Raw genomic sequence first — 21,346 nt, 5'->3', positions numbered from 1 at the left:
ATCAATTAATCTCTCATGGATCTGTTTTCTCACCTATGAAAGGGGAGCAATAATATCTCTAACAATATTGGGATGAGCTAGGATATTATCCAGTAACAATCAAATCCCAAAATTCAGTGATTTACACAAGATATTTTACCTCTCATTCATACGAAACTTGCTTTAGCTTCACATAGACCTCCAGGACAAGCCTTAATCTCTCAGTTGTCTCAGAGATTTCAGGTTGCTTGAATCTTATACTATATCCTATAGACAAGAGCCTCTATGCTATCAGAGAAAGAAAAATCATGCAGAAGCCAAGTATTAGCTCTTGCTGGCTTCCAACTCTTATTAGATGACAATGTTGATTATTGTGAAGTATGCAGGAAAGAAAATAGAAATGAGGTTAACCTGAACTTTTAAAAATTGTATTATTTAATTTTAGAACTGGAAAAGTCTCTAAAAATAATCTAGTTTAACCCCTCACTATGCTTTGAATGTGTTCCACAAAGCTCATGTGTTGAAAACTTAATACAAGTGCAACAGCCTTGGAAAGTACAGCCTAAAAATAGATGATTTGATCATGAGGCTCCTGGTCTCATAAGTGAATTCATGCCATTACCTCAGAAGTGTGTTAGTTACAGAAAGTGGGCTTGTTATAAAAGTGAGACCATATGCAGAGACTCACACCTATAATCCCAACACCTTAGGAGGCTGAAGTGGGTGGATCACTTGAGTCCAGGTGAGACCTCACCTCTAAAAAATACGAAAATAAAAAAACAAAAAATAAATAAAATAAAACATAACTTGACATGGTATCTCAAACCTGTAGTTACAACTACTTGGGAAGCTGGGGCAGGAGAATTACTTGAGCCCAGGAATTGGAGGTTTGGTGAGCCAGATGGTACCACTGCACTCCAACCTGAGTGAAAGAGCAAGATCCTGGCTCTTGAAAAAAAAAATGGAAAGAAAAAGTGAGTTCAGCCCCCTCTTGCAATCTATATATCTGTTTGTCTGTCTGTCTATCTAACTATCTATCTATCTATCTATCTTTTTCTCTCATGCTCTCTTTTCCTTTTCCTTTCTACCATGGGGTGATGCAGCAATAAGGCACTTGGTGAGATTCTGGCACCCTGCTATTGGATTTCCCAGCCTCCAGAACTATGAGAATTTTTTTTTCTTTATAAATTTCACAGTCTGTGTATTCCATTTTAGCACAAAATGGATTAAGACACCTCTTTGTTTTAAAGAGCAGAAATAGACACCCAGAGAAAGTACAATAATTTTTGCCCTAGGTTACCTATCCAGCAATAGCACAGTCTGAAGTCAAATTCAGGTATTTCTAGTAGCTCACTCCCGGATGCAGTTCTACTACCAATCTTTGGAAGTGTGCTAAACATTCTTTCTTCTTCTGTAATATCCCAGAGAACAGTACAACATGGTAGTTAAGTATCTGTTTTCCAAATTTATATTTAATGGAAAACCCAAAAATGATATTAATAATAGGGGAAATGTTCTCAGACATGAAATCATACTATGGTAGCTATTATTAATTTCTATTTATTGTATATTAACAATCTGAGACTTATTATTAAACCTAACTGAAAATTCAGGACTCAATACCATATTGAAGAATAATATTTTTGCTATGGCAAGAAAGAATAAGGTTTGTGAGAAGAAGCAGGATGGCTTTTCACAGAACTTTGAAATTTTCAAAAATAAGATTTGTTTTTCATCAGGCTTTCTGAATCAACATTATTTGAAAATGAATGTATGCCCAACCTTTCTTATTCACACAGCCATGCACGGTCTGTACTCTCAGTAGGGAGAGCTAGAGTGCTGAACTACCTGTTACACGTAGTTTTTGTTTCCATTTGCTGAATGAGGGGGAAAATCAAACAATCAACATATAAAGATAAGTGAAATGCCTGCTGTGTTTATTGAAGGGTGTGGCTGGCAATGACTAATGTAATCATTTTCTACTTGAACAGATTCAGGTTCAAAATGATACTTCAGTTATCATTGAAATAAATGATAAGAATGATCAAAGTGCTATTACTATTTCCAGTTACTAAATCATTATCATATCAACTTTTTCCTTTTCCTTCCCGTTTCTATTTAGACCTCCAGCACTATATGGGAGAATGTAGCCATATGGTCATGAGGCTGAGCTGAGGAGAATGCTACCCTAAAGCATCCTGGGAAATGCTGAACCAGAAGTGCTTGTGTCAGTTACTTCTTTGCTAAATCACTCATCTTGCAAAACTGACCATTCAGAGATACAACTATTCTATGTCTCAAATACTCTGGTTAAAAATGTTTGCTGTCGGATGATCCTTTTAGACCCTATTTGATATCATCCAACTTTATAGATCGTTAGACATATCATTTATTCAAATGACAGCCTGCTTACTTGATGCCATCGACAGAAAATAAAGTTATAAATAAATAACTAAAGCTAGTGTGACTCTATCCAAAGATTCTGTACAATCCTTTTTAGAGTAATGAGGACTATAATGACAATCTTAAGCACACTAATTTTTTAAACGAAATCTGATCTATCTTATTCTTATAAATGGCATTGATGATATTCTTCCTCCAATGGATTATGAAGCAGGAAGTCTATATACGAATAAAAGCAGACCCTGAGTTACTGGAATAGCTTAGACCTCTCACAGGTGATACTTGTAGTTCACATCAAGCCTGAGCAAGTATTTGGGCTAGGTTTACATGTTAAAGCCAAAGGGGAAGCTTAGCAAGGACGCTGTTTCTTGCTTTGAAAGAGGCAGGCTAAGATAAACGTATATCATTTTGTTCAACACTGAACTCCCCTCCTTTTTCCTGCTTCTTTCCTGCTTGGAGCTGACTCCTCCTTCCTGCAGCTCCGAGGATCACAGGCTGATTGAAGAACAGCGGTTCAGATGGGATTCTGTGCACAAGCTCCCTCTCATTGGCTCGCGCTCGCCCTCTCTCTCTTTTTTTACCTTCAAAGCTGAAACCTACCTGACAATCTCCTGCTTTTGAATCCAGCTCTGGAACCAAATGCATCATTTTATCGCTTTTAAAAGTGAACAGGGTTTGATTATCTCAAGCTACAAGCTGCTTTGCTCCATAAGAAGGACCCCAAAGGATCCAGACACCATTGGCTTTCAATGTACCTGAAGAGCTTTTTGCTTTCTTGCCTGAAACTTGATGGTGGGAAGGAGTTTTTGCTTTATTTTTAATTGGAATGTTGAAAAGTTGTTTGTTCAGTTTTTTTGATGCTTGAAATGGAACCTAATTTTTAAATATAGCTTGAGTCAGATCTAAAGGAGACATGCCCGACCATTTCCTGCAGGACTGACCAGGAGACTCTCTAGAGGGGAACTTGGTAGGAGAAATGAAATCTGATTTCCAGCAGCCGGTCTTTCTTTTGAGAAAATTACCAGACTCGTTGATAAGGAAAATTAAATACTGACCAAGGACAATGTCTTTATTTCTCAGTAACTTATCAACAAATGACTCTAGCCTGTGGAAAGAGAATCATAATTCTACGGACCTTTTAAATCCGCCAGGAACTCTGAATATCTATCTCTTTTGCTTGACATGTCTCCTGACTTTTGCAGCCTTGGTGGGCAGCATTTATTCACTAATTTCCCTGCTGAAAATGCAGAACAGAACCGTTGTGTCCATGCTTGTGGCTTCCTGGTCTGTGGATGATCTCATGAGCGTCTTATCGGTGACCATCTTCATGTTTTTGCAGTGGCCAAACGAGGTCCCCGGTTACTTCCAATTTCTGTGCACCACCTCTGCCTTATTGTATTTATGCCAGGGCCTCTCTAGCAACTTGAAGGCTACTCTCCTAGTCTCTTACAACTTTTACACGATGCACAGGGATGTGGGGAGCCAGACAGCCTCCAGAAGATCGGGCCAGGTGGTCAGCGTGGTGCTGACGGTATGGACAGCCAGTCTGCTGCTCTCCGCTCTCCCGCTGTGTGGCTGGGGCGCCTTCGTGCACACGCCCTGGGGCTGCCTAGTGGACTGCTCCAGCTCCTACGTGCTGCTACTCTCTACCGTGTACGCTTTGGCCCTCGGAATCCTCGTGGGCTTCTCGGTCCCACTCACTTACCGGTTGCTGTGTTCGGAGGAGCCGCCGAGACTCCACGCCAACTACCAGGAAATTTCCCGTGGAGTTTCCACTCCTGGGACCCCTCCTGCTATGGGGAGAGTGCTTTCCCTATCCCCGGAGGATGCTCCGGCCCCTAGTCTGCGGCGCTCTGGGGGATACTCCTCGAGCTCGGACCCGGTGCTCCGACCGGGTGCACCGGCTGCCGCAGGGGCTGGAGCCTGCAGGCGTGAGAACCGGGGGACTCTCTATGGCACCAGAAGCTACACCGTGAGCATAGCGCAGAAGCGCTTCGCTTTGATCCTAGCGCTTACCAAAGTCGTCCTTTGGCTGCCCATGATGGTAAAAGTGCAGTTGCTCACAAAGCGCGAGTGTGTGTGTGCCAGACAGTGTAAATTAGTGTTGGGACCAGCGTCGCTGGTTTGGGGAGTCACCAAGAGACGCACAGTGAAGTCCGCTTCCAAGTGTATCTCGCTGGATTTTAGAGACGCACTTAGAGGAATGCAGTTCGGGGCAGGGCTAGTTGGCCGTGTAGTCTTCACTACTAGATGCTCCTCCTTTCAAAAGTCAGGGGTGTGGGGAGCGCTTTCTGTCTCAGGCGACTTAGTTTTCCAGATCGGTGCTGGCCAAGGATATTGACTCACACAGCAAAAACTGGCAGTATTCAGAAAAGGAGAGGGAATTAAATCCCTTTCTTGCCGTTCCATTCCCGCCTAGTGAGGACGGGATAGAAGAGAGATGAGTTGTGGAGGGCGAACAGAGGAGACAGAACAGGCTTTTGTTCCTCCCTCCAGGAGGAAGCCGAATCCAAATAAGAGATGGCAGAGTGGCGCCCCGCTGTGACAAGCGCGTGGGCAGAGGTGAGGGTCCAGGGAGGCGACAAAGGCCATTTGGAGAATCAGATGCAGGTTTCACGGACTCCTGTTTCCTAGCTAGCGTCCTCCACGTTGTAGACTGTGCCTTTCTGGTGGAATCTTGAATAGGCAGCGGGCGCAGACCCCGCACTCAAAAGCAGAAACCCCTCCCATTCCTGTGCTGTCTGGAGCAGCGGGGTGCGTCCCGCCGTTCCCAGGAGCCCACCACCAAGGACAGGGCGCCAGCTCGGGAGCAGAGCTCCGGCTCTCAATCAGGAGAGGGCGCTGGAAAGGGAACTGAGGCAGCGTGCGTGGGGAAAAGGCTTGAGAAGTATATAGTGTGATTTTGGGTTAGGTCTAAAGTTCTCTTGCCCTTGCAGATGCACATGGCGGTCCAGAACGTAATGGGGTTTCAGAGCCTTCCCTTGGAGACACTCAGCTTTCTACTTACCCTGCTGGCCACCACTGTAACCCCAGTGTTTGTCTTGTCCAAACGCTGGACCCACTTGCCCTGTGGCTGCATCATCAACTGCAGGCAGAACGCATATGCAGTGGCATCCGATGGAAAAAAAAGTAAGTCCTCAATATGACCGTGATTGGCAGCAATATGCATTTAGTGACATTTAGAAAAGAGGTCTATTAACAAAATTGCCTCAGTAGAGAATGAAGAGTCCAAGGACAAATGTAAATGGTAAATAGTGAGGAGAAATTATAAAATGAAATAATCACTACCATCTTTTGGGGTAGATTTTAAATGATGCTGGTTTTGAAAAACCCCATGAATTGCTTACAGCACTGAATAATTATTTTAGGTAAAAAAAGTTAAAGACGAATTCATTCAGCACACCATGTCAACGAAGTCACTTAGATGATATATGGATGGTGACATAGTTGTTAGCACAGAATAGAAAATAAATTCCCCTCCCAAGTCTAGAATGAGATGTAGTATTGCTGTTAAGAAGCTTGCATTTGACAAAGGATTACTAACCCTCTGAAAGGAGCTGAAAACTCATTACATTATAACCCATTATTATGCAATGGAACAGTAAAGAAAGGCATTTTTGTTGTTTTACTGCTTGTATTCTTCCGAGGTTTTGGAAAGTTTTCAGAGTAAGGAATCAGAGTGCTTGAAAACAGTTTCAAAACAAATTGTAAGTGTAGGCCACACACACACCCACACCCATACCCTCCCCCCCCCACACACACATGGACCAAACAAACAAAACCCTCAGTTTCAAAAAAAGACAGAAGTGACAGCTTGTTACTGTTGTGTTCATGTATGAATCTAACCAAGTTATTTACTTAAAAGAGATTCTGTGTTCCGAAGAGTATACCTAGAAAGAGAGTGGAAGGCATGGTCAATTCCAAAGCTCTCTACAGTATAATTGTTTCCATATTCTAAGACAGGAAAAGTTGAAGAATGAGCTGTATATTATGACTCTACCAGGAAGACAAAGAATATCATTTTATTATTCCAGACAGACTACAGGATGTTCTATTACTTAATAAATCTGAGAATCCATTAGTGTATGCTGCATTAACTGTTCTATTAATTGTCCTTTTTTCAGAGTATCCAAGTATATTATTATTATTATTATTATTATTATTATTATTATTTAGAGACAGGGTTTCACCTGTTGGCCAGGCTGCTCTCAAAATCCTGACCTCAGGTGACCAACCCACCTTGGCCTCCCAAAGTGCTGGGATTACAGGCATGAGCCACGGCACCCAGCCACAAGTATATTATTCTTTAACAGAGAAGGTTAAATAAAAACAGTCCATCTCAGACTATTTTAGGGTTATAATATCTAGAGAATATCAAAGTATACTCTGCAATCAATTCAACAACGAAGTTATATTATATAATCAGCCACGAACTGTCCATTTTTCATATGTCATAGTGATGGCTTTTAAAATTTAGAATGTCTACATATTTTAAAATGACGGGAAATTTTTTATAGTTAGGAATGTCATTAAGTAGTAGATGGCAGATGCATTTGTCTTTAAAATAACCTTAGAACTTATAATAATGATGTGTCTCTAAAGATTAATATCCAGAGCAACAGTAACTGAGAAAATTAATAATAAACCTTTACGGGCCACTTATAAAACATATAAAGGAAACAATTCACAAGCCTCAAAACTCTAACATTCTAACAAATCTTAACATTTTGCCACTAAACTAGTAAGCCAGCCCTTTCTTATAACATATAAAATTGTGAGAGGGTGAGTCTAGTGCCAGTGAAAATGAAAAGTCTTAGTGAACTGGTTGAAGGCAGTCATTTTTAAGAAGTGGGGACCACCCATCTCAAAGCTGAAAACAAAGCAAACAACAGACTTATTCTTATAAATGACCTATGAAATATTCTACTTTCTGTACTGCACAGACAGAAGAATCTTACAGCAGGCTAGCAGAATCAAGTCACACACTTATCACAGGTTTGAAATGAAAATTGTATCTTTCAAGACCAAAATAATATTTTTTTCTAAAATTACCATTGCTTTTATTTGTGTTTATTTTCAAATTCCAAGAAGGACTTGAAATAAGAAGGCTTGTAAAAAAAGAAACATGGCTTCACAAATACAACATTGTGAGAAACTTTAGTTTAAGATGCTTATAGTTCAAATGGCTCCATTCGCCTTTATGACCCAGGCTGTGATATCGGAAAATTCTAATAATAACAATGATGTGTTTCTACCATCTGGAAAGACACCATCAATTTTCCTACTGCTAGTATAACACAATAGAATTTGAAATCCCCAAAGGTAGCACGTGCTTAGGTGGGCCAGGTGGTTGATCAGCTAGAGTATCTTAATTCTTCGATGGTTCCAGTTTTATGTTTAAACTTTTTGTCTATAACTTTTTGTCCCTCTCTACATCCTTTATCAGTGAACTTCAGAAGCGAGGGAAATAATTTTTTTTTCCTAACTTACATTTACCATAGGTTAATTCTGAAGATGTAAATATAATTATACATATCAACTTCACTAAATGGGAACTAAGAGACATGCAACCAGAAAATGAATGTGAATAGTAGAAAATAATTTGCAGAAATAATCATCCTCTTCTGTTTCCAACAAGGATCTGTACTATTAGTGTTTCAAAAGTGATTTTTTTTTTCCAAATGATTTTAACATAGAGGTCTCAGGCGGTAGATATATTTGTTGGATATGGCTTTCAGACTCATTTTGCTTGCCTTACATGGTTTTTAAACAGTTAAATGTCGAATACATTATATTTTTTAAAAACAGATTTTAGGTCTTGTTTTTTTTTCACAAAATCATAGTATATGATAAGTAACATTACTCTGAAGAATTCTTTGTTTTTATAAGTTGATGTAATTACATCTAAAATTGTAATTGGCAAGATGTGATTAAAAGCAGAAGACTAGAGCTAATTCACCCTTTAATGAGGATTTTGGAAGAATGACAATTTTGTTTGCTAGAACAAAAATATTATATTTATTTTTCAGATGTTTAGTATAGAGTTCAAAAGATTCTGGACAATATTCTGATGCCTTTTAAGTTTCTTATAAGTTATTAATCAATGAAAGATCTCTGACTTTCATGGGCACACACATAAAATACAAAAAAAAAAAAGTTTTAAAAAATCTCAACTGTGATTTTTTTAGTGACATAAAAGTAAGAGTCAGGAACTGTAACACTGTCAAGGCCTTCCTCTTATAAATAAATCAGTATTTTAGAGATATCTTTTCTTCGAAATCATATTTTATTCAGCTAGCATCACTGAGTCAAGGCTAACCTAACAAACCATTCACGTAACACCAAGCATGATTCTTACAGATTGCTTTATTCATTCATTCATTCATTCACACAATAAATAAATAAATATTTATTAGGAAAAAAGTCACTATGTGTCTAGCACTGTGCTGCATGCTCAATAAGAAACAGAAATTCCCAACCCATAACCCATGAGGTGAGTTTGGTTCTAAGATCTGTTTTTTAACCAATTTTTATAGTTACTTTTAACTGATTTAAATTATGGAGCGAAACTTTAAGATCAGGATATTTTATATCAAATCTATGAATCTGGTTTGTCTGAAAAATTAGAATTATTGACAACACAATCCCTAATCTCCTCATAAGTGGGTAGAGACGAGAATCCTGCTTTAGATGGAGGAAGAACTTTTCCATTTGCCTTCGTCAATAATTAATGTTACCTAATTGACACTTTTCTTTGTGTCCTTGCTTCATTTAAAAAAAAAAGACCTAGTTAACCCTCAAGGAACTTAAAGATGATTCGTTTTGACTCTGATTCTCATATTTTCTTCAACATAGTTTTGATTATTAACCATGTTGTTTTAATGTATTTTTATAGGGATTCACTCCTTACAACCAGCTTCTCATCTTAACGTGGTCAAATCTGTGATATGGTTATAACCTATTATCTCAAATTGTCTCAGGTACATTAGTTACCTCAGTCAGAATTTGCCATAAGTGAGGAGCCACTAACAAGAAACGCTTTCATTAATTATACTTCATAAATTAATGCATTTCCTCTGACTTAAAAACAGCACATTGTGTAATTCTGCTGCCATTAACATATTTCTTTCATGTGCCTGATTAGCAATAAAGCAATTTCACATACAGGTAAATAACTCTAATTCTGAAAACAGTTAGCTTTAAATTCATATCATTTTACCTGTAAGTAATCTTCAGTAGGTTTCCTCTGTCAGCCCTTGTTTTTTCCAGTGCAAAGTAGAATCAATAAGTTTTTTACTATGTAAGGTTGCTGGTGTTTTAAACGACATAATGGATGAACAAAACGGACTCAGACTGTTCTATCACTTCATGGTCTCTATGATAATCCTCCTTTATTTTCATAGCCTACCTCGGACTGCCTCTTGTCCCTTGTGATACGGAGGTGAAGTCTCCATTAACACATTCTGCACACTCCTTCAAAAACATTACTCATTTTTGCTTTATATGTTTGAAATTATAATATGCAACTAATAAAATTATAGTCATAGATATCAATTTTATCATGTTATATTACAAAATTGGGATTTTATAATAGCATTTGTTTTCTTAATAACCTTGAATTGACAATTTATCACTTTATATATTTTTTCATAGAAACCCATCAATAATTTAAACATCGTTTTAGTTCCTTCACCTTACACACTGTTAAAACAAGTTAAACAGCATAACTTAACTTTACTTGACTACGTTACTAGAAAAGGTCAGTAAAAATATAAGTGAGACAGTATAAAAAATATGAACATCTGTTGCTACTTTTATATTTTCTTTGAATCAAAATTTTTCTTGTTTGTGTTCTGGCTCAAACAACAATGAATGATACTGATAATTTTTATTTTTCAGTCAGCAGAATTGGTTTATAAATCTTGGATTCTGAGAAACATTTCAGTAATAGAATCAGCATATGAGTGACACAAAGGTGTGTTGCAAAATGAATCAAATTTTACTTATTTTTTACATAGAAAGCTTACAGTTATATATATATATATATATATATATATTCTACCAGAGACAGCTAAATGTCTCCCTATAAAACACAGAGCTATCAAAGTAGAAAATTTGTTTGAAACAAACCATGTTTTGAGAGATGAAAGCAAAAACATTAAATTATATCTTGTCTACCACCTTGATACAACTTTATTCTTAATATATAAAAATTATCTAGTATTTAGTGACATTCACACATAAAAATGGTATCACTTTCTGTCAGCTTGCTATTCTAAAAATTGCATTCTGTCTTACTTGTTATTCTGTCTTTTCATCACTCCATCAACTAATAGTACTATATCTAGTATATCATATTTCATCTGATTTAAATCATAAAAAGTTTGATGCATTCCTGCTAAACTATTCTTGTAATAATCAGCTTTACAGACATTGTAAAGTGCTTCAGTTTACAAAAATTATTAATCCATCTAATTTTTTTTACCATTTTTAAAATCATTTTACATTGTTATTTTTTAGAATGTAAAAGCTGTTTTGTGGCATGGTCTAATTTTTATTGTATGCATTTATAGACCTATAAATGCCAAAAAATTATATAACAAAATATTTAAAGCAGTTATATTTATTGGTGGTATTCATAGCTAAGTAACTCACATAATATTAAGGCTACTTAATAATTAATTTCTAGAAAAATAAAATGTATAATATATCTTATCCTAAAATATAAGGAAATGTACAAAATAATTGGTAGACTAAGGAAAGCTAAAACAATGTATTTGAGAATTTTCTAACGTATGGCTAAGTTTTTGTTATTTAAGACTTCTTTAGAGGTTGAAAGAGTTTTTAAGATTGTATGTATTTCAAGACCCTCATTCTGTAAATGAGAAAAATTAGACATAGGGCGATAGGATAATTTTATGAGGCATAATTTCTTTGCCTAATTGACAAGAAGTAAGTGTAGATAGTTTTAAAATTATAATAATCAGGTTGAATGCACTTTCTATTTTTATTTGCTATATATATCCAATGTTGTTTTTATCTACCTTACTAGCCATGACTGTTGTTTTTATTTTTACTCAGTCAAGAGAAAAGGCTTTGAATTCAATCTGTCATTCCAAAAAAGTTATGGGATTTATAAAATAGCACATGAAGATTACTATGATGATGATGAAAATTCCATATTCTATCACAACCTGATGAACTCTGAGTGTGAAAATACAAACGACCCTCAGGAAGACGACCGTAACATCTTCAATGCTATAAAAGTAGAAATCAGCACCACACCCTCTCTGGACAGCTCCACACAAAGAGGCATCAACAAATGCACAAATACTGATATTACAGAAGCTCAACAGGATTCCAACAACAAAAAGAGTGTGTTTCCTGACAAAACAGGAGATGATATTAACTATGAAGAAACTACCTTTTTTGAAGGGCCAGAAAGAAGACTGTCTCATGAAGAGAGTCAGAAACCAGATCTTTCAGACTGGGAGTGGTGTAGGAGTAAATCCGAAAGAACCCCTCGTCAGGTACAGTAAAGGTTGTTCTTCCTGTTAAATTAAAAGTGATACTAAACATGATAGTCATGAAAAATGCTTTCAGTTGCTTATTTCATTCAATCAAGTCAAACATTAACTTCACTTGCCTCAACTAATTGTCTATTCAAGGACTTTTTAATTATTTTAATCAGGTATATACATTTTCTTTTAAAATCTATACATTTTATAATAGGAAGGGTTAAACAGCCTCCTTAAGAAGGGTAGGACACTCTTTTTTAACCTCAAGCAACCTGCACACATTCAGACTTGATTCCTCAGAACTCATGGTTCAAATTAATTAAATTTGTAGGTTTTATTTTTCCCCTCTCCATTCCAAAGGTATCTCATAAGACTCTAAGGGAAGTTTTATTTTTTAAGTAAAGGCAAATATTTATACAACTAGCAGTGAGAAGTATTGTCCTGTTGAAAGTATATTAGGCAGCTTGTCTATCAGTCTTACTAGAACTAATCCCTCCAGTATCCAACAGAAAAAAAAAATTATTCCAGAATACATTCTGGTGAGCATTTGCAAGTCCCTATGAATGTTCCATCTCATTAAATATGGAAAAATGGTTTTATAATATTTTATAAAGCTAAAAGAATTTGCACTTGAATTTCTCATTTTTTCCTAGATTTCAGCCTTCTTAAAATGGTGAGGGATCCTTCTTATTTATTGAAATCGCAGTGTGATACTGATATGAGATTTTTCTTTCCCCAAGCTCACATATGTGATAATTAAGTTGCCCTTGCTTTCCACACTATTGATTTCCTAGGAAAAAAGAGTCTTTTTTCTACATGAGTTAATGGAAATCAGAATCTACATGCACCAAATCTCTAGAATCAAAAGCATGATTTTAGAAACACACTGCTAGGAATAATGTGTTCATTGATCAAAAGTATCATCACATAACACCAACTATAAATACAAGCAATAATTTGAGATTTTCTTCATCCTCATTAAGTAAAATGAATAGTCTCCTAATATCATTGTTTAAAAAGAGAGTTGAATAGTAAAATAAGGTGTACAAAATACAAGAAGAGACAATTGTGCATATTGTTGAGAGATTATGAATCAAAGGAAAATATCACTAAATATTTGCCATAAATTAAATAATACAGTAAAAAGCAGAGGTCAAAGAACACAATTCTCCATATGTTTAGAAAAATGTGTTTCCCTAGCTACGAGGGGAATTCTGACAATTTCATCTCCAATTTTTTCCTGAATAATCTAAACCTCTTAGTTTTCTTGCACTTACAAATTGTTAAGTAATATTTATGATGAAGCAAGTGTGTGTATGTGTGTGTGTGTGTGCGCGCGTGCAAGCACGCGTGTGTTTGGCCATCCCAGTAACTTGTAACTACCTTCTGTGCTAGTCAACTATATCATACTCGTGATTACTCATTATGGATTACAAACATCCAGAATCTTAGTCATATTTTTTGTTGTATTCTTTTATCACAAATGTATGTACTTCTAACATACTATATTGTTTAGTTTTGCTAATTTTGAGCCTTCTAAAGATGGTATCATGCTGTATATAGTCTTCTGGGCCCTGCTTTTATTCATTTAACATTACTAAGTAGGTCAATTTTCTTATTTATTTCATCAAAACAGTGAAACTTATTACCTAATATACCACAACTTAATGCCCTCATTTAAAAATCTTGATTATAGTTTGGAAGGTAGAGTCAAATAACTATAACTAGAAATGTGAAAGAATCAGACAATGCTTGCACATAAGTACATTGTCCTGGGAGAATGATGAACCACAACTTACCCACAATATTCTTTAAATCAAAAATTAAAATGATTTATGTAAAGTACAAAACTTTGATCAATTCAGGTATCTTTCAATTATAAAAACTGACTTGTTAAATATAGATATTTAAACAACTATGATTATCAAGTTGTTCAGGAAACTTCTCTGAAATGGTCACTACAAAAAATAATGATTAGTGGTAAGATAGATAATAGAATATTCTGGAAAGGTAAAACTTCATATTTCCAGAGATGAATTAAATTTAATAAAATATTATCATAAACTTTAAAACAATGGAAAGAAATTCTTAAACCACAGACAGACATTTTTAGTATTCCCTTAATAAAAGTACCTGTGGTCATTAAGTTTAGCCTTGAATACAAATACAAAATTTTAAGTTAAAAAAGTTTTACAAAATCCTATGAAACATTTTAAATCACAAAGTTTAAAATGTTGACACTGTAATTTAAAATGTTAGCAAAAACTCATTTAAGATCGAATACCTTATGAGAACTTTCCCTAAGATCAAAGACAGCTTTTAATTCTTGCCCTATCCTTCAGCAGCAAATAATATGTGGAAGTAGATGATGACTTAGAAAATATTTTCATTTTTATCTTTTTCTTCCCAGTGACCTTTTCTTCTCTCAAAGCAATGTTAACATATGTATCTTATGTTGTGATGCATTAAACTGTGTGGTAGACACTGTAGTTACTCTGGAAAAAACACTACTTCTTTTGATTGTTTTATGGTTGTACTTTCAAACATTTAGGCTCAATTTATCAGTTAGTGTCTAATGGTACTGCATTTGATAGTATGTTTTCTTGGGATTTTTTTTAAAAGCGATTCCTTAAGGACCTAGAAATAGAAATTCCATTTGACCCAGCAATCCCATTACTGGGTATATACCCAAAGGATTATAAATCATTCTACTGTAAGGACACATACACACCAATGTTCATAGTGGCACTGTTTACAATAGCAAAGACCTGGAACCAACCCAAATGCCCATCGATGATAGACTGGACAGGGAAAATGTGGTACCTAAACACCATGGAATATTACGCAGCCATCAAAAACGGTGAGTTCGTGTCCTTTGTAGGGACATGAATGAACCTGGAAACCATCATTCTCAGCAAACTGACACAAGAGCAGAAAATCAAACACCGCATATTCTCACTCACAGGTGGGTGTTGAACAATGAGAACACATGGACACAGGGAGGGGAGCACTACACACTGGGGTCTGTTGGGGGGAAATGGGGGAGGGACGGTGGTGGGGAGGTGGGGAGAGATAGCATGGGGAGAAATGTCAGATATAGGTGAAGGGGAGGAAGGCAGCAAATCACACTGCCATGTGTGTACCTATGCAACGATCTTGCATGTTCTTCACATGTACCCCAAAACATAAAATGCAATAAAAAAGCAGATTTGATTTTGAATATATTTAGTGAGCTCTCCTTTATTTGCACATTTTGCTTTTTTAAATTAGAGTTTATGTTAACAAATTCTCAGTATATTTTCTTGGAAGTCCTGGTAGGAGTGAGAATATCATCACATCAAGGTTAAGGTGTAGAAATGATAGTAACAGAATGGCTTCAGTAGATTTAAATGTGGTCCAATAAAATTTACAAGAATTGAAGGTATTCATAAGACTGAAATTCAATTTTAACCTAGCCATACAACTGCTTCTTTTGAACCCCTAGTAAGTAGAAATCTAAGCAGTTTACCATTTTAAAAGTTCAGAAAGAATAGTCAGAAATGTTAGAGTTTTTTTGTTAGAAAGTCTTAATGTGATAGCCACTGGTATGACTCTTTCTGAAATGAAATGATGATGTTCTAGAACCCCAAAATTTGTCATCTAAGAATAAAAAAATTTGACTTATAAAATAATTGACTGGCTTGTGGGTGATCACTCTATTTTATCTTTTAATACTAAGTTCATAAAATTACCCTGAATTCCATTTTCTTTCCTTTTAATGTTTTGTTTTAGAGTTGCAGAAACTGACTCATTTATTTCTGTGAATGAAAAACGTAGATATGCTGTAACTTTTAATCTATTTACAATCCTATCATTATAGGATTTATAAGGTGTAAGTTCCTCCATTTTGCCAGTAGGATGTTTTAAAAACAGATTCTGGGCCGGGCGCGGTGGCTCAAGCCTGTAATCCCAGCACTTTGGGAGGCCAAGGTGGGTGGATCATGAGGTCAAGAGATCAAGATCATCCTGACCAACATGGTGAAACTCCATCTCAACTAAAAATACAAAAATTAGCTGGGCGTGGTGGTGTGCACCTGTAGTCCCAGTTACTCAGGAGGCTGAGGCAGGAGAATTGCCTGAACCCGGGAGGCAGAGATTGCAGTGAGCCAAGATTGTGCCACTGCACTCCAGCCTGGCGCCCGGTGACAGAGTGAGACTCTGTCTCAAAACAAAACAAACAAACAAAACAAACAAACAAAAAAACAGATTCTGAAATATTCCTTCTCAAATGATAGACAAAGCAGGGGGTAGGGGTGGAAGGGAATTGTGTTTAAATTTGCTACATAACCACTTAGTTTAAGGGACAAATAAAACCAACAAGAACTAATTTTAAAGTCACCTGAGAATCAAGGAAATTTAATTTTCATTTTAAGGCAAATGTTTTAACTGTCTAAAAATAGTTTTCTAAAGTTATGTTGTATCAGCTGTTAACAGAGTTTAGTGGCAGCACTGGTTTCTGTAGTATTTTTACAGTATTATTATTTAAGTAATTATCATAGGAAACTACAGAAACCAAAAGCCAGCTAGACTATTTTGAGTTCTTTACGTAACAGCTCTCAAATTTTAATGTACATACAAGTCAAATGAGTATCTTATTAAAATGTAGATTTTGATTGATTAGTTATGAGATGGGATCCACGATTCTGCATTCCCAATAAGCGTCCAGATGATTTCGGTGTAAAACTAAGGTCCCACCTCAGACCTATAGAATCAAAATCCTTCAGTTGGCTAATATGCACATTTACAATTTTAAAGCACTGCTTTAGATTCTAATTGCTGGAGAATGGGCATGAGTTTAAAGAGCAGGGCAAAATTAATTCTTTCCATTGAATATATGACCCATAAAGTAAAAGGCTAGAAGGAAGTACCCAATATGCATATCTCTTTCCTCTTCCTAAAAACTGTGCATCTTTTCTTTTCACTTAAAAAAAATAAACTATTTAAAAATTAGACACATATATTGCTGTTTTCTATGATATTATTAGCTTAAAATGCAGATGCTTAAACTTGTCTCTGTGTAATTTTTGACATTTTAACTGAAAAGACCATAGTAGAAAAAATCCACTTAAAACCTTCTATTTATAGCATTAACCCGGTCATCTTAACAAAAATGATTATCTGGAATGTACTTTATTTTTAACTGCATCCATTTTGAAGTGGTTAGTTTATCACTCACTGTTCAAAAACTTGAGAATTTGCTACACTGCCTAGCTTTTCAGAAAGTATTAACTTCATTGTTTTTATGATTATTAACTAACATATAATTATTGTAGAAAATCTAAACATTGCTGATCAGCAAAGTAAAAACTCACTTCCACCTATCCAGAGTTAGCCACTGTTTATATTTTGTTGTATAAAATGTCAGGCTCTTTTCCATGCATATATTTTTACGTTTGACCCAAAAAAAAAAAAAATGGTCCTGTTGCATGTACTACATGTGTTCTGCTTTTCACCACTTAACAGCCTAACTTTAACCTCAATTTAATTGTTCCAGCCCTTTGTGTCAATAGTTTAGAGTGGCTATTTGAAGTGTGGCTGAAAACTCATTCATGAATATAAATTTGTTCTCAAGTATATAAAGTCTTCAAAGTTGAACCTAGGGGAATTTTATTCTAAACTACTTCAGATACTTCATAGTACATTTTGTGATCCTCACAGCATGCATCATTTGCCGCAATAAGTGAAATAGCTCTAACTGCTCACTATCTACAAATTCAAGGGAATTGGCATTGGATTAAAGCTTGTGTGAAATCATACGATTTACCTGTTAGCTAAGAATTCTGTTATTCTTATCATAAAACTCTCCTGGCTTAAGAAAACCTAAAAGATGTGTACTGAAATGACCCAGCTATGGCTTGAATCTCTTCTAGGCTACCCTCTACTTGAACTCAAGTGTCTAGGAACTAACTATATTTTTTAAACTTTTTATTGTGACTATATGACCTACAAAACAGTTGCAAAACACAGTACAGAGTTTCAATATATCTTTAATTCAGTTTCCACTAATGTAAACATGTTATACTATGCAATGCCATTATCAAGAAATTATTAACTAATCTCTAAATTTTATTTCAGTTTTACCAATTGTCCTCTTTGTGGTTCTGGATCTAATCCCTGATAATATATTGTACTTGTTTCTACCTCTCCTTACCTCCAATTTGTAACAGCTTCTTAGTCTTTCTTTGTCTTGCATGATGTTGACTCTTTTGAAGACTACTGGCCAATTTTGTTTTGTTTTTGGAATACCCCTCAATTTGTAATGGTCTTATGTTTTCAAATGATAAACTTAAAGGCATGAGTATCACAAAAGTGATGTTTGTCTTTTCTAGTGCTTCATATTAAAAGGTACATGATGTTGATACATCTTATGATAGTGATGTGAACTTTGATAACTTCATAAAATTGGTGTCTGCCACATTTCTCCATGTAAAGTTTCTATTTTCTCCCTTGTAATTTTCATGCATCTTGTGGAGAGACATTTTGAGACTATGAAGATATTATGCTTCATATCACAATTTACCCACTAACTTTAGAATTCAGTGATGAATACTGCCTGCAACAATTATTACGTGATGGTAATTTTCTATTTCTACCATTTTTTGTTTCAGTCTTTGCATATTATGAATAATGCTGTGATAGACATTTTATATGTGATTCCTGATGTACGTAAACACATATTTTTCTTTTCTTTTTATTGCAATAGGTTTTTAGGAAACAGGTGTTGTTTGGTGATATGAATAAGTTCTTTAGTGATGATTTCTGAGATTCTGGTGCACCCATCATCCCAGTAGTGTACACTGTAACCAATGTGTAGTTTTTAATCCCTAATCACCCCCCATAACTTAACTCCCACATATGCATGAGAACATACAATGTTTGATTTTTCATTCCTGAGTTGCTTCATTTAGAATAATAGTCTCTAATTCCATGCAGGTTGCAGTGAATGCCATTATTTTGTTCCTTATTATGCAGTATTCCATGGTGTATATATATGTATGTATGTATGTATATATATATATATCACAATTTTTTTTATCATCTCTGATTGATGGACATTTGGGCTGGTACCATATTTTTGCAACTGCAAATTCTGCTGCAGTAAACATGCATGTGTAAGTATCTTTTTTGTATAATGACTTCTTTTCCTCTTGGTAGATACCTACTAGTGGGATCGCTGGATCAAATAGTAGGTCACTTTTAGTTCTTCAAGGAATCTCCATACTGTTTTCTATAGTGATTGTACTAGTTTACATTACAACCAACAGTGTAAAAGTGTTACCTTTTTACCACATCCCTGACAACATCTATTATTTTTTTATTTTATGAGCATGGCCATTCTTTGAAAAAGTGAGGCGGTATGGCATTGTGGTTTTGATGTGCATTTCCCTGATGATTAGTGATGTTGAGCATTTTTCTATGTGCATCTGGTCATGTGTGTATCTTCTTTTGAGAATTGTCTATTCATATCCTTAGCCCACTTTTTGATAGGATTGTTTTTTCCTTAATGACTTGTTTAAATTCTTTGTAGATTCTACATATTAGTCCTTTTTCAGATGTATAGATTGTGAACATTTTTTTCTCACTCTGTGACTTGTCTGTTAACTCTGCTTATTATTTCTTTCATAGTGCAGAAACTTTTTAGTTTACTTAAGTCCCATTTATTTATTTTTATTTTTGTTGCATTTGCTTTTGAGTTCTTGGTCATTAAGCCTTTGCCTAAGTCAATATCTACAAGGCTTTTTCCAATTTTATTCTATAGAATCTTTATGGCTTCAGGTCCTAGATTAAAGTCTTGACCAATCTTGAGTTGAGTTTTATATAAGGTGAAAGATGAGGATCCAGTTTCTTTCTTCTACATGTGGCTTGCCAATTATCCCAGCACCATTTGTTGAATAGGGTGTCCTTTCCCCACTTCGTTTTTGTTTGCTTTGTTAAAGATCAGTTGACTGTTGTTTTACTTCTGGGTTCTCTATTCTGTTCCGTTGGTCTCTCTGCCTATTTTTATACTAGTACCATGTTATTTGGGTGTGGCCTTTTAATGTAGTTTGAAGTTGGGAGATATAATGCTTTCAAATTTGTTCTTTTTGCTTAGTCTTGCTTTGGGTATGTGGGTTCTTTTTTGGTTCCACATTAATTTTAGGATTGTTTTTTCTAGCTCTGTGAAGGACTGATGGTGGTATTTTAATGAGAATTGCATTGACTTGGTAGATTTATTTTGAAAGTACTGTCATTTTCACAATATTAATTCTACCCATACATGAGCAAAGGATGTGTTTCCATTTGTTTGTGTCATCTACGATCTCTTTCAGCAATGTGCTGTAGTTTTCCTTATAGAAGTCTGTCACTTCTAGGTAGTTTATTGGTTTTGCAGCTAAGGTGAAAGGGGTTGAGTTCTTGATTTGATTCTCAGCTTGGCTGCTATTGGTGTATAGCAGAGCTATTGATTTGTGTACATTAATCTTGTATCCAGAAACTTTGCTGAATTCTTTTATCAGTTCTAGGAGCTTTCTGGAGGAGTCTTTAGGGTTTTCAAAGTAAATGATCATATTGTCAGCAACTAATGACAGTTTGACTTGCTCTTTACCAATTTGAATGCCCTTTCTTTCTTTCTCTTGTCTGACTGCTCTGGCTAGGACTTCCAGTACTGTGTTGAAGAGGAGTGGTGAGAGTGGGCATCCTTGTCTTGTTCCAGTTCTCAGAGGGAATGCTTTCAACTTTTCCCCATTCAGTATTATGTTGGCTGTGGATCTGTCACAGAAAACCCATAACACGTTTATACCATTTTAAGGATTCAAAAATTTTTAATGTCCAACCTCCAGATACATAATGCTGGACTCATTAACATGTGAAAGATGGGTACAGGAAGAATCAATATCAAAAAGAATGAGAAGATACAAGAAGAACAGGGCATATGTCTCCTTTCTAGGAAGCCAAAAGAAAAGAGAGTTCAAAGATCAACCCGGAGGCCATGGAAGAAAAGCACTGAAAATAATCCCCTGAAAATTAAATGAGTTTGTTGGGTTTACCACAGGCAGCTCCACACACTGCTGCTGATGACACTAGCAATACTAGTATCCATACAGCTCTGCTGATTATATTAGCAATAAATATTAACTGTTAATAATAACTAGCAATACTAACTGATGATACTGGCAATACATGTTAACTGCTACTATGTTAAATACAGTGCTGCTGATGATACTAGCAATACATGTTAACATTCTTGGTCTTTCTAGATGCCAGGCACTATTCCAAGTACTCTTAATGTGTTGAATTATTTAATCCTCACATCAACTCTTTATTATCCCATTTTGTAAATGAGAAAACTAGAGAGTTAAAATAGCCTATTTACAGTGACATACCTAGTAGGCAAAAGAGCATCTCGAAACTTATGATGTCCCAATCGG

General features: G+C 35.6%; 1 protein-coding gene and 1 long non-coding RNA gene across 5 annotated transcripts in view; one reads left to right on the top strand and one right to left on the bottom strand.

Moving 5' to 3' along the window:
• The window catches only part of LOC141585592 (uncharacterized), a 402,245-nt gene that overhangs the window by 305,061 nt on the left and 75,838 nt on the right, over window positions 1–21,346 (bottom strand). For 2 of the 4 annotated variants that reach the window (XR_012519135.1, XR_012519134.1), the window contains exon 4: window positions 11,807–11,933. The exons of the other annotated variants lie outside the window; for them this stretch is intronic. This is a non-coding gene — a long non-coding RNA (uncharacterized LOC141585592). The remainder of the gene's footprint in view (window positions 1–11,806; window positions 11,934–21,346) is intronic. 4 annotated transcript variants of the gene reach the window in all.
• GPR149 (G protein-coupled receptor 149) overlaps window positions 2,894–21,346 on the top strand; it is an 80,283-nt gene continuing 61,830 nt past the window's right edge. Inside the window, exons 1-3 of the mRNA XM_003925013.3 lie at window positions 2,894–4,426; window positions 5,319–5,511; window positions 11,464–11,912. Of these exons, the coding sequence (XP_003925062.1) occupies window positions 3,446–4,426; window positions 5,319–5,511; window positions 11,464–11,912 (1,623 nt within the window). The 5' untranslated portion in view covers window positions 2,894–3,445. The remainder of the gene's footprint in view (window positions 4,427–5,318; window positions 5,512–11,463; window positions 11,913–21,346) is intronic.

The sequence above is a fragment of the Saimiri boliviensis genome, chromosome 9 (genome assembly GCF_048565385.1).
Source record: "Saimiri boliviensis isolate mSaiBol1 chromosome 9, mSaiBol1.pri, whole genome shotgun sequence".
In the NCBI taxonomy this organism is placed as follows: domain Eukaryota; kingdom Metazoa; phylum Chordata; class Mammalia; order Primates; family Cebidae; genus Saimiri; species Saimiri boliviensis.
This window is presented reverse-complemented; position numbering and strand designations above follow the sequence as displayed.